We start from the raw sequence: 13,544 nt of genomic DNA, 5'->3' as shown, positions 1-13,544 counted from the left end.
GCTTGATAAAACATTAACTTAAAAAAGCCAAAAACAGAGTTAATTTTCTATTACATATGCTTTCTCCAGAAATTTATGAACAACAGCAAAAGATAATAGTGGGTTGTGTATGGAGAGAACTCACGTTTTAATATAAATTGAGTAATAATGTCTATATTAATAATTTTATTTACTGATAAAATTATAATAAATTTTTTATTCATTAAGAGTGCACAAAAAAGAAATGATCCGTGAAAAAAAAAGGTATTGTCAATTCATTTGCAATGAAAACACCCACCATTATCCTTGTAATTTCGCAAATATTACTGTCACATTATTCTAACTTTGTATAAAAATTATATAAGCATATCACTAAAAAAAGGAATTACAAATGGTAACTGTCAAAACACAAAAAATTACAAAAAAAATGAAAAGGAAAGAGAAAAGAAGTCATACAATCAAATATTTGCAATGACCCTAAATCATAGACCACAATTCTAGTATTATATCAGAACCATTACCTCTTACAAAGTACTTGGAAGGAAAAAGGCAGCAAGAGTACTGTAGTACATATTGGGATTTCTTACGCTTTTTTATGAAAAGCACACAACACTCTGTTTGGTGACACACAATTCATGCTTTAAAATCGGAATTGAAGAACACTTTAATTCAAAATACGAAATAGGATGAAGAATCCAGAACATGGAGTAGTACATGCCACGGTGCCATCAAACACAATGTGTTTGGCGGTACAAAATTCATGCTTTGAAATCAGAAATGAAGACCACTTCAGTTCAAAATATGAAAGAGGATGATAGTCTGCAATTACGAATCCAAGATACGAATTACATGCCACCAAACACAGCATCAAAATAAAAGGTAACAAAGCCAAGGATGAATTGCCCAGCCGGTGCCATGGTTCGCTTGTTCCCACCTCTCACCGGACAAACGGAAACGGATCACAATGCCGAGTTCCATTGCACATGAGCCCCTCACTGCCTAGCACGGCAACGCCCTGGGGAGGAGAGATGGCAGAGAACCTGCGATCGGGTCGCCGGAAAATGATATCACTGTCAGTAACACCTGTGATGCTACATTCATCTTCAAACTGTGATATATCTCCCTTTTGAAATGAGTGAACTGAATCTGGGATACACTGGGAACCAGTGGTGTGAGGCAGATCAGGTTCTTGATGCTTCTTCGTGCTGAGAAACCGTCCCCCGGATCCCCTCACCCTATTCACTGCATGCAGATGCCGAGATTCATGAAGATAAGGCTGCATTTAATCGAAAGCAACGGTCAATCTATGATCATTTCAACACAAAACAAATGCGGCCTAGAGGACTAATGCATCAATGGGAGAATCATTCCGGTAATAACGATATTTATGAGGTGGGATCTTCTGTCCCGGATCTCTCATCTATCTGTCCTAAGGCACTGAGTTGCCTTTACCAAACAATGGGTCTCTTTGACCTAATCGTGTGGTGGAGAGAGGGTCTTTGGATAGGGGCAGTGGTGGAGCCACAGTGAGGCTTGGAGGGGCATGTGGCATTCGATTTTTAAGATATTGTACTTTTATTTGTAATTATAAAATGTTTTTCAATTCAGTAATGCTACGGACCTACACATAAAAATTCAAAAATTATCCAGAATTTCACATCAATAGCTCAGATTCATTTCATAAATGGACCCCACACTTCATCAATTCAACACATATCTATTTCTGGGTAAATTCGGGATCCCAAATCCTGGGACCCTAGCCATTTGTTTTCAATTTACTCCTTTGAAATTTTAAGTATGTCCTCTAAATTTTTGTACATCCTCTTTTCTTTTCAACTAGTCACTTTTAAATGTTTAACTTGATAAATCTTCTCTTAAAAAATTTACTCCCGTGTGTTTGTATCTTGGTGCAATTTTGTCCTATTTTTTATGGAGATCACATTTTAAATTATGATGACTGTCATGTTTAAAAATTAAAACAGAAAATTGAATTAGTTATAAAAAATAACAAATAAATAATTTAAAAAAAAAAGATTGATCGGGTAACTCAAGCATAAACATATATAACTTTGGCATCACCTTGATCTTTAGCCGACCCACCGCCAAAAAAATCAGGCTTGGTTGGGTTGTGATATATCTTGCTAAGGTTTCAATTCAAAGTTGCACCGAGCTAAAATCCTAAAATCTGCCACTAGACAGGGGGACAAGGGAGATCCAGATAGAGGATCCTGTATGTTACTAATATCAAAGTGGAATGCAAAATAATAAAACATAAAATCCCATAACAATATTATGCAGCTGCCTACCTATCGTATCCAATGGCAAGTGAGATTTTTTCTATTTATTTTTCTTTCTTTTTGTATTGAAGTGGAGAATATTAGAGGGTAAGTTGAGAATGAATCAAGATAAGGTAACTTTCAACTAAAAGCCAATTCAGTGGAATGTACATACTCTTCGTGCTTTGACAAGTTTGTTTCGAGCCTCAAGTTTTGCACGCGTCTGTCTCCTTCGGAGGATTCCGTGGTACTGTTTTGCATTGACATAAATAGGACCATCTTCAGTTAGATCAAGAGGCAGCGGTACCCTAGCCGGTGCCATTCCTACCGTCTGAGGCTGAAACTGATCAAATTTCAATAGAAATTACATCATAGAAAGAACAATAGCCAAAGCACGACATCGAAAAATCATACAAAGGCAAAAAAAAATATTAAAAAAATGAGGGAATTCTAAAAGAAAAAATGGTTTAAGCTCAAGTTCTGGAAGCTATAATCATTTAACCAAACTAAAGGTTGCCACTAATTAATCAAATGAAACAATCTCATTATTTTTAGGGTAAATAACACTGCTAGTCACTTTAGTTTGATCGAGAGAAACTTTACTTCGGTTCCCGTAGTTCCAATTTCATCAATTTAAAACCCCACACTTCCAACTAGGTTTCAATGTGATCTTTCTGTCAGTTGCCATTAGTATTTTGTACAGGAAAAGGCCACGTCTGACTCATGTGAGAATTTTAGAAATTCCCGCACAAGAAAGAAAAATGAATAAATTACACTTGTGGTCTGGTTTCTATAGTTGCTTTCAAATTTTCACTTTGATCCCTCTAGTTATACACGTGTTGCTTTTCCATTCAATGCTAATGGCAAATTCCGGAAGAACCACATTAGAAAGCAATTGAACGTGTGAGGTTTAAATTGATTGGGAACTACACGGACCAAAGTGAAATCTCGCTACAACTATACAGATCAATGGTGTAATTTACCCTTATACATTATATACCATAGATCACAGGGATACTGTGAGGAGAGCATATCAAGTGCCCTAACCCAAGAAGCACATGCCCAAGTTTTGAGACTTCAAGATATGGACGTCTGATTTCACAAAGCAAACAAATAATTTGACAAAATTAATAGCATAGCCAGGTTCAGTGGATGGTCAAAAAAGAAATTCATTGCATGAAGAATTCAGGTAGTAGCAGAAAAAAAATCAAAAGTCACAAAAGTTAATTAACTTTTCAGGCAATGATCCTCACAAAATCACAAGCAGTGCAAAAAACTAATTTGGAAATATAAAGACCTGAAATATATAAAATAAAGTTAAAGAACAAGCTAAGTTTACAATCCACATGGGACTTGAGAAATTAACCTTATCAAACAGGTATTCAGAGGGTAACATAAACAGGTAAATTGACGGATGTGAAACAAGTAATTAGACGAAAAGAAAACTACTCACACTTCAAAGTTTTGAAACAGGAGTTCAGAGGCAAGTTCTTTTGATCACGAACTCAGTATCACAAAACAACTCAATACCATAATAAAGGTAACTAGAGAATCTTGATGCTTTATAATCTCTTCTACGTAATAAAAATCAACATGAAAGTCCACTCATATTGCCAAACAAATGGAAAACAACAACAATAAGCTCAAAAGTACTCACAGTAGTTTGTGGGCCATAGGTGGTGAATAACCCACCATAGTAAGGATCAGCATAAGGATATGAAATGTGATTCTGAAATGGGAGGCCATAAACATTAGGTATTAGGCTAACAGCAAAGCTGACAAGCAAAAAAACCCATATCCACAACAGGTCAACTTACAATTGACTGACTAAAATCAACTTGTGAAGGATTGGTGACAAAATCTGGATGGCGGCCCATAAAGAAAATCGGTGTCATTTGACCTTCTACATGCTTTTCATAACCTCCATCTCGAACTGTGTGAATAAATGGAGAAAGACAATTGAATTCATATTAAGCTATACTAGTGATAATATAGATGATAAATCACAGCAATTAAGGATAAATATGCAGATTTCAAAAGCTGATACGATAATAGTAAGAACCAGATTCTGAAAACAGCAAGCTTAATCACAACCCTTTGGTCAAATATATGGTTTAAATCATATTATTGATCAAGGTTTAGGACTGGTTTATACTGTTCACAGCACCTAATACCGCTTTGTATATACTTTTAAGTCAATGGGAAAAGACAAGTTAAGATAATAGACAGTACTAAAGATTAAGATTACCTAGTATGCACATATATTACGGATGTTGTTGGATAGCTCAATCTACAATGTCAGACGCATTTCCTAACTGATTAACTGTTGGGATAATTGGTAATCTAACATGACATCAAAGCTCAGGTTGGTAGAGGTTTTGGGTTCAAATCTCTCCATTTGCATTTGGTCCACTTTTGCATTCTTTCATCTTGGTATATATGATGTTTGCATTTACACATGCAAGACAAGGTTGCATGAGGGAGGGTATTGGATAGATCAATATACATTGTTGGGCCTAGTTCCTAACAGCTTAAGCATTTGAGATAATTGGTGATCTAAAAGGTGTAACTTAGTGCAATAAGAAACCTGTTTTACTATATAACTCCCATAATTACAAATCTTCAAAAAAGTAACAGGCACCTTGCAAGATTTAACAACTGAACACATCAATACCAGATTCTGATGAAATGCATTGATCTTGAGAATTGGTCCCTCCCATAGCAGTCACTTCATGGTGAGATGGACCAGTTGATCGAGTTGAGGACGAGTCCCGGTCTTGCTCTTGAATACCTAAATGCTTTGCCTCCTGACAGATATGGGGCGGAGATTCCACCTTCAAGCTTAAATTCTTGGATAAGGACTGAGAAAATTTCTGTTTATCTTCATGTGAATTCCACCATGTTGAGTGATTAACAGCAAAGTGGGACATTGAACAAATAGGACTTCGATCAAAAAAATTCTTGGAAAAATTGTGAGCTCATGTAGCCATCTATTTTATTGAAGCACCCTGCACTGTGATTCTAAATCCCACCATGCTTCACAACAAAGAGGCAACTTTCTTGCCAAGCTTTTAGATTAACTGCTCAAGTACAACACATAATACACGACAGTTGTGTCAATAATTGAAGAATTGATATGAAATGATAGAAGTTGTATCCTGGATCATATTAGCAAATGACAATCACCACCGGAGAGATCACAGACTCGTCAAAAGAACTAATAACTCCTGATTTTACTCTATAACCAATCATCTCTAGGTATAAAATCTTAAATCTCAAAATATTTATAAAAAATTAAAAATAAAAATAAAGATTAGTTTAAAATCTATGCTTTTGTTTTCTGATCGGCTAGTTTAAAATCTCTATCTAACATAGTTCCTTAACTAAAAAAAGTGAGCAAAAATTTCATTGGGTAAATTGCAAGGGCTAGATGCGAGAATATATTGTGTATAGAATTAGGGAAGATTGTATTGTGTATAGAATTAGGAATGATTGTGGTGTAACTATTTGGATGTATTTCCTTTTTCGTATTTTCCTTTTTCAGTCATAGGTTTAGGGTTATATAAACTGGTGACTTCCTTGTAAAGAAACACAATTGAATATACAGTTTCATTCAGAAAATTTACATGATATTAGAGCTCAATTCGAAACCCTAGGTGCTTCAATTGTCACTATTGTGGTTCGTCTTCGCTGTTTGTTGGTCATCTGTCTTGACCCATCTCTGGTTCTTCTGGTTCGTGACCATCATCAACCCTGACTCGCGACTTCTCTAGTTCGTATCAGCCCTCTCTAGTTTGTCTGGTTCGTCACCATCAGAATCGCGACTTCTCTCTCTCTCTCTCTCTCTCCAGACTCATGTTTGTGGTCGCGAAGCCTCTCTCTCTATCTCGCGAAGCCTCCATCTCTGGTTTGTGGTCGTGAAGTGTCTCTCTCGCAATCTCTGTCTGATCCCTATTCGGCTTGGGCTGCGGCTTCAGACTCTCTCTCTTGGGTCTTCCTCAAACTCTAGTTCATATTACTGAGTCATTCAAATTCTGATATTTGTGGGTGTTAGGGTAAAAAAAAAAAAAAAAATCTGGGTGCTATATTTGGACCACGCCTGATTATTATTTCATTTGTGAGTTTGTTGGATAACTGTTTTGCTTATTACAGTTTGATCTCTCTGGTTTTGATTTTGGGTTATTACACTAGGAACCCCTGGGCTTTTTGATTATTATAATGTTTCTGGCTTTTGATGATTGTGCCTTCTGCCATTAGAGGGGCCATTGGAAGTATCATTGTCCCAGAAGGGATGTTTGTTTGGCTCATCTTCTCAGCAGTCTCGAACTTAGTTTTGCCTTTCTTCTCCGAGTACTTTTCAGACTTCCGCCAGTTTTACTGCATCTGCTCCAGCTCCTGATCATAACTTGGCTTCCTTGAGTGCTCAGATTAATCAACTTCAGCATACACTGCCTACCTCTACGCCATCCCCGTCTGCCTCCATTATTTCCTCTCTTCATTTAGGTTTGCTTGGATCCTCTTTAGGTATCTCTTCGTTTATTTGAATTTTTGACTCTGGTGCCTCTCATCATATGACTCCCTATCTCTTCTTACTTCAAAATTGTACTCCTCATCCTTTTCCTATTACTGTTAATGCTGCTAATGGGTCTGGTATGTCTGTTATATCTGTTAGGTCTGTCTTACCATCTGCTATGTATACTGCCTCTATTCTATCTGCATTTTATGTTCTATCAGTTTATTATCTATTAGTCAGCTTGATTTCTCTGGTTTTGATGTTGTCTTCTCTTTTTCTATCTGTTCTATGTAGGATCAGATGCCCAAGCAGCACATTGGGACTGGCCGTTGAGTTGGAGACCTCTATGTGGTAGAGAGCCTACATCTGCCTATGACACCCTCTTCGATTGCCTTTTCCTCTTTTCAGTTAGATTTTCTGTCTAGTCCTTTCTACTTGTGGCATTCTAGATTAGGACATTTGTTTGCTGACCGCTTACGGTCTTTAGCTTAGTTTGGTATATTGGACAAAGTTTCTTCTAGTGAACTTACTAAGTGTCGGGGGTGTAAACTTGCCAAAATGAAATACTGATATTTAGGGCCCTTCTCTTATTCTTACCAAAGGGGGTTCTACATATTATGTGTCATTTGTTGATGACTGCACTCATTACGCTTGGGTTTATCTTATGACTCATAAGTCCGACTTCTATTAGATATACCGTACCTTTCAGTCTATGATCACTACTTAGTTTGGGTCTACAATTAAAGTGTTACGATCTGACTTGGGTGGGGAATATTTTAAAAATGAGTTCTGTGAGTATTTGGCCAATTTGAGTACCATTCACCAAACTTCTTGTACTGATACACCTGCCCAAAATAGTCGAGCCAAGTGTAAACACCGTCATCTCCTTGAGACAGCTAGGTCTCTTCTTCTTTCTGCCTCAGTCCCAGCTCCATTTTGGGAAGAAGCAGTTCTTACTGCTACTTTTCTTCTCAACCGTATGCCTATTTCCCTTCTTTCTAGTCGGTCTCCTTATGAGGCTCTGTTCTCTCAACTTCCTAATTAGTCCCTCCTTCGTGTGTTTGAGTTTGCTTGTTTTGTCCTTCTTCCCTATAAAGATCGAACCAAACTTGGTGCCCAGTTTGTCCTATGTGTCTTTTTGGGTTATAGTCCTACTCAGAAAGGCTATCAATGTTACGACCCTGTTTCCCGTCGTCTTTATGTCTCCCGTCATGTTTCTTTTCTCGAATGTTTGCTTTATTTTCAGCTTCCTCCTGTCACTGCTCCAGTTTCCAAAGACAATTTGGTTCAGATTGACCTATTTCCTTTTAAGGTACCATCTGATGAGTACATCTCCACAGGTCCTCCTGAGCTTGTTTCATCTTCTCCTCCTGCTTCACCTCTGACTGCTTCTCCTTCAGTTTCTTCTCATCCTCCGTTATTAGTTTTTTCTCGTTGCAAGGCTCCTCCTCCACCGGTTGTCTCTATCCCTGCTATTGATCATCCTGCTTTTGACGACTCTGATCTTGCTGTACATCGATATCCTACTCGAACGTGTCATCCTCCAAACAGATTGGGTTGGTCTAATACATGTTTTTTTGTTTTCTATCGTACTTTTTTGTCTACTATTCACTCTTTTTCAGAACCTCAGTCTTACAAGGAGACCTGTCAGGATCCTCATTGGGTTCAAGCTATGGAGGATGAGTTGTCTGCTTTACAGAAAATTAGTACTTGGGAGTTGGTTCCTTTGCCTGTTGGTAAGAATTTGGTTGGTTGCAATGGGTCTACAAAGTCAAGACTCATTTTGATGGTTCTCTTGAGCAATACAAATCTCGTATGGTTGCCAAAGGTTTCTCACAAGAGTATGGTATTGATTATGAGGAGACCTTTACTCCTGTTGCCAAGATGACTACTATCCGTACTTTGATCTCTGTCGCTACTGCTCGTTCTTAGCCTCTTTAGTAGATGAATGTTAAGGATGCTTTTCTTAATGGTCATCTCACTGAGGAGGTTTACATGCGTCTTCCCCCTGGCCTTCATTATTCCTCTAGACAGGTTTGTCACCTTCGGCGTGCTTTGTATGGTCTGAAACAGTTTCCCCGTGCTTGGTATTATTGCTTTCAGACTGCTATTACTGAGCTTAGGTTTCATCCTTGTGCCCAAGACTCTGTTTTATTTTTTCTCCACACCTCAACTGGATTTGTTGTATTATTATTGTATATGGATGATATAATTATCACTGGCTCTGACTCTTCTGCTATCTCTGAGGTTAAGCAGCATCTCTTCCACACCTTCGAGATGAAGAATCTTGGTTCTTTGCGGTATTTTCTTAGTATTGAAGTTGCTTCTTCTCCAAAAGGCTATTTTCTGTCTCAAGCTAAGTATGTTAATGAGGCCATTCACCGTGTTGGTCTTACTGACACTAAGGTTTCTGATACACCTACTAAGCTTAATGTGAAGCTCAACTCTACTAACGGTGTCCCTCTGGATGATCTCACTTTGTATCGCGAGCTTGTGGGTTGCTTAGTTTATCTGACGATTACTCATCCTGATCTTACCTATGTTGTTCATGTGGTTAGCTAGTTTGTTTCTGCTCCTCGTTCCCTACATTGGGCTGCCTTGATTCGAATTATTCGCTATCTCCGAGGTACTATATTTCAGGGTTTACTATTGTCCTTTACTTCTTCTATGAATTTGGTGGCCTATGCTGATTCTGATTGGGCTGGTGATGTTATTGATCGCAAATCCATGTCTGGTTTCTGTCTGTTTCTTGGAGATTCCTTGATCTCTTGAAAAAGCAAGAGACAAACTGTTGTTGCTCGCTCTATTGTCGAAGCTGAGTACTGCGCTATGGCTCATGCTACTGCTGAGATTGTTTGGCTTCGTTGTCTCTTATCTGATTTGAGTGTCCCTTAGTCTTCTTCGACCTCTCTCTATTATGACAACCGCAATGCTATTCAGATTGCCCACAATACTGTCTTCCATGAACGAACGAAACACATTGAGATTGATTGTCACTTTGTCTGACAGCATCTACAGTCTGGCTCTATCTCGCTTCCTTATGTCTCTTCGGCTTTGCAATTTGCGGACTTCTTCACCAAGACTTACACTACCACTCGGTTTCAGTTTCTTTTTAACAAACTCTCAGTGTTTTCTGCTAAAACACCTTGAATTTAAGCGGGGGTATGAGAATATATTGTGTATAGAATTAGGAAAAATTGTATTGCGTATAGAATTAGAAAAGATTGTGGTGTAACTATTTGACTGTATTTCCTTTTTCGTATTTTCCTTTTTTAGTCATAGGTTTAAGGTTATATAAACCGGTAACCTCCTTTTAAAGAAACACAATTGAATATACAATTTCATTCAGAAAACTTACACTAGAACTACCAGATGCAACGCAACTAGCACATTTGGGAGTCTGGCCTACTTCTCTCCCATAAAAAATGGGAGGCATATTTGTGGAATGTGTTTTTGTGCCACTTGAGCACAGATTTTGTTGCGGGATTTAAAGGGGTTAGAATCACTGGATGCATCTCATCTTGCACCTTTTACTTTGGCATAGCCACCATCTTGTTCATAATAAATGTTCAAGAAGAGGAGGACACAAATAACCAACTAGTAATGCAAGGATGAGTTCAAGCGCATAGCTCTTTAGGATGCAACTATGTCAATGTAAAAGGTGTCAGTATAATGTGAAACTCTTACACGAGCCTAATCCTAGAGGATGTACAAAATGATCCACCAACAATGAGCATTAGCTAATCATTTGGAAAATCAAACCCCGTTATCTGGGACATGGGTCGTTTTGGCACAAGGAACGGGATCGGGAATGTGGTACGATAGAGATAGACTTCTTTAGATTACACTGTTAGAATTAAGGTACTTCTAACGCTATTTTTTAAAACAACCAGGTATCCAATAAAATGTTTTTTTTTTTCCCCCCCAAATAAATCATGTTTCAACACATTTCAAATAACACTATGACCACTTTTTTAAGTTTTGTCGTACAAAAACTCCATTTTCTTTAGATTTTAGTTATTATATTGATTGTTTTTCCTCTTAAGGTAACTTTTACGATTTATAGTGAAAAAAAAAAATTTGAGATCGCTTTGGATTGCTAAATTCACCGTTTTGGAATGAAAGTATACCGTGGTTTAGAAATTGCAGTCCAAAAAATAAATCGCTAGGTCATTACTGTTTTCTAGTATCACTAATCAAACCTATGCCATCCAATGGTTGAGCAGTCATCCCAACCAACTCACTTACTCGTGCGGGTCATGTCTACCGTTCCTGATTACATTAACTCTGAACTGAAAATATTTCCATGGAATTGGAATGCATGACAAGCTAGGTATATATTGCATGCATTTAAGGCACTATGCTTAAACTAACAAAAAAATGAAGATACCAAATTCTAATTCACAATAAGTTTTTGAAAACATGTGTGTGTATCAAAAATATTTTTTGTTTTCATTTTTACTAAAAAACAAACATAAAACATGTTTTTAAAAAGAATAAACATAAAACATGTTTAATGTTTTTGTAAAGAAAAAGACAACAAATTGTAAACGTTACCAAACAGCAATAAGACACCAAATTCTAATTCCAAATGCACAAGAACAATGCAAAGAGGTCTCTCAATAGTTTCCAACTTATTGCAAGTCAATGCACCTCCCGAAATAAGCAGCCTGTTAAATGGACCTACACACAAAACCCTAGTTTAATAGAATTATGGAAATGTTCAATATTTATTTATTTATTTTGAATTAATCCATATACGGATTGGTGGGCATTTTGCTTGGAGGTTGAAACATGCAATGGATTGAATGAATGACAAGAAAAAGAACATAATTCCTACAAACAAAAACCCTTTTTCTATCTCTTTGAGTAGGGTTTTAACTTTCAACCACATATAATAACACATCAATTAGACCAACTATAAGACTCGAGCACCAAAGCAAAGTAGGAAACACCCATGTATGAAGGAACACAAACATGCATCAAGCTCAACAACTCCCTTAATACACAATCGCCCAATTGCTCATGGTTTAGCAAACCTAAATTGGAGAAAGCCAAATAGGTAGGGCTCTAAAATGAACCAAACTACTCAAACTCAATTTGTGTCGGCTTGTTAAAAGCTCATTAGAGATCAACTTGTTATGTAAAACAACCCTGTTCAAACGCATTTTAAAATTCCTTAAGTTTTCAAACCAAGACTATGGACTCGATTAAAGTTTGTTTGAGATAATCTCAAAATCTAATCTTGTTAAGTTTAAAATCAGACTTAAACAAAACACGGCCTGGGAAAAAAAGAAAAATACATTAATCCAATTGGGAAAAAGAAAGGGAAAACAATCAAACTAGATTTGACCCATCCCCAGAATAGAAGAAGTACACAAACATGTGATAATAGATCAGGAATTAGAGGTCCCCCCCAACCCCCCTCTCTCTCTCTGCACTTGAAGTTTCAGGAAGACAGAGTGTCAAGAGGGGGAAAGTTTATATCAGAAAACCCAGAAGAAGAAAAAAGACAACCAACCCAATACCCTTCCCCCATCAGCAACAACATGATCTTGATCTCAGACCCCACATGCATTCAAGAATACATACAAAAGATGAAAATTAGAAAAAGAAGAGAAGCAAAAAAGATACAAAAAAGTGAAAACACTGGTGAGTGAATATATGCATACTCATCATGTACCTGTATATATATAGAGAGAGAGAGAAAGAGAGACACAGAGAGATGGAAATAGAAAGATGAGAGAGAGACCTTTGGGATCTGGTAAGGTGAGAAGGAGCAAGAAACAGGACTGTTGGAGTGAAATTGGACATGTCTCCTCCCTTGAAACCCTCAAGTCTTTTTTTCTCTCTCTGTCTATCTAAACACTCTCTCTCTCTCTCTACCCAAAAAAAACACACTCTCTCTCTCTCTGTGAAAATGTTTTTCTGAATCTAGTTGGCTTTGGTGTGACCAACCCACAACAATAATTAATGAAACCGCCTCCTCCTCCACCATTACCATTCATCCATCGAGTCAGTTCCACCTTCTTGCTATTTTGTTTGTTTATGGGATTTAGCATCAGTCTTGTCGTCTTCTGACTGGAGTGGAGCTAAAAAAGCTTTGCAATTGAAAAATCAACAAAGCAACAGTGATGATTATTAAAATTATAAATTATTTTTTTGTAATTTTAAAAATTATATTATATCTCTTAAAATTTTTAATTTTATAATAAATAGATTTTTTTGTTAATAAATCATCAAGTTAATTAATAATTTTTAATAATATTAAAATTTTATCTCAATTAATAATTCATATAATTTTATTATTGTATAGGTGAATAATTAGAAATTTTACTTTTTCAATTAATTCTGTTAAATAAAAAAATTTACAGAGAGGTATCTGTAATTTTTCAAATCACAAAAGATAATTCCTATTTTAAGTAAATTTTAAAAATTTGTAATTTATCCTTAAACTTTTACTAAATTGTGATGGAAAGTCACACTACAAAGCTTTTCAATTGAAAAATCAATAAATCAAGAGTAATATTAGATATATTAAAATTTATATTAAATTGTGAGATTTATTTTTAAGTGAGATATTTGATAAAATATTAAAAAATATTATGATAAATGGTGTACACTAAATACATTTTGTAATTAAAGAAAAAATGTTATAATTCATATTTTGTAAGTCATAATTAAAGAAAAAAAAAATCGTAATTAAAGAAAAAATTGTATAATTAGGGGTACATATGGTGGTACTCTTTCAACGGTGTGTTTGTTAGAATTCTTCT

At 36.4% G+C, this 13,544-nt stretch overlaps 1 protein-coding gene across 3 annotated transcripts; it reads right to left on the bottom strand.

Moving 5' to 3' along the window:
- Window positions 1-615: 615 nt before the first annotated feature.
- LOC114276667 (nuclear transcription factor Y subunit A-3) lies at window positions 616-12,837 on the bottom strand. Of its 3 annotated transcripts, XM_028218471.2 has the most exons (7): window positions 12,521-12,837; window positions 11,326-11,451; window positions 4,930-5,335; window positions 4,073-4,188; window positions 3,913-3,984; window positions 2,431-2,598; window positions 616-1,255 (listed from the first exon to the last, which is right to left on the bottom strand). In XM_028218471.2, exons 3-7 carry the CDS (start codon window positions 5,183-5,185, stop codon window positions 917-919), a joined length of 951 nt encoding a protein of 316 aa, XP_028074272.2. In that variant the 5' UTR covers window positions 5,186-5,335; window positions 11,326-11,451; window positions 12,521-12,837; the 3' UTR covers window positions 616-916. The 3 variants fall into 3 exon arrangements, with proteins under 3 accessions (XP_028074272.2, XP_028074271.2, XP_082758899.1); XM_028218470.2 differs by lacking the exon at window positions 11,326-11,451; XM_082902773.1 differs by lacking the exons at window positions 11,326-11,451; window positions 12,521-12,837 and having other exon boundaries at window positions 4,930-6,329.
- Between the last annotated feature and the right edge of the window lie 707 nt (window positions 12,838-13,544).

The sequence above is a fragment of the Camellia sinensis genome, chromosome 13 (assembly GCF_055761805.1).
Source record: "Camellia sinensis isolate YWXY chromosome 13, ASM5576180v1, whole genome shotgun sequence".
In the NCBI taxonomy this organism is placed as follows: Eukaryota; Viridiplantae; Streptophyta; class Magnoliopsida; order Ericales; family Theaceae; genus Camellia; species Camellia sinensis.
This window is presented reverse-complemented; position numbering and strand designations above follow the sequence as displayed.

Bases quoted from the DNA above. Each gene is read 5' to 3' on its own strand.
- LOC114276667 (XM_028218471.2), bottom strand. From the start codon at position 5,185: ATGTCCCACTTTGCTGTTAATCACTCAACATGGTGGAATTCACATGAA. The intron at 2,599-3,912 runs GTGAGTACTTTT...AAATTTGATCAG, and splicing joins CCTATGGCCCACAAACTACT to TTTCAGCCTCAGACGGTAGG. The intron at 1,256-2,430 runs GTATGTACATTC...GATTAAATGCAG, and splicing joins AACTTGTCAAAGCACGAAGA to CCTTATCTTCATGAATCTCG.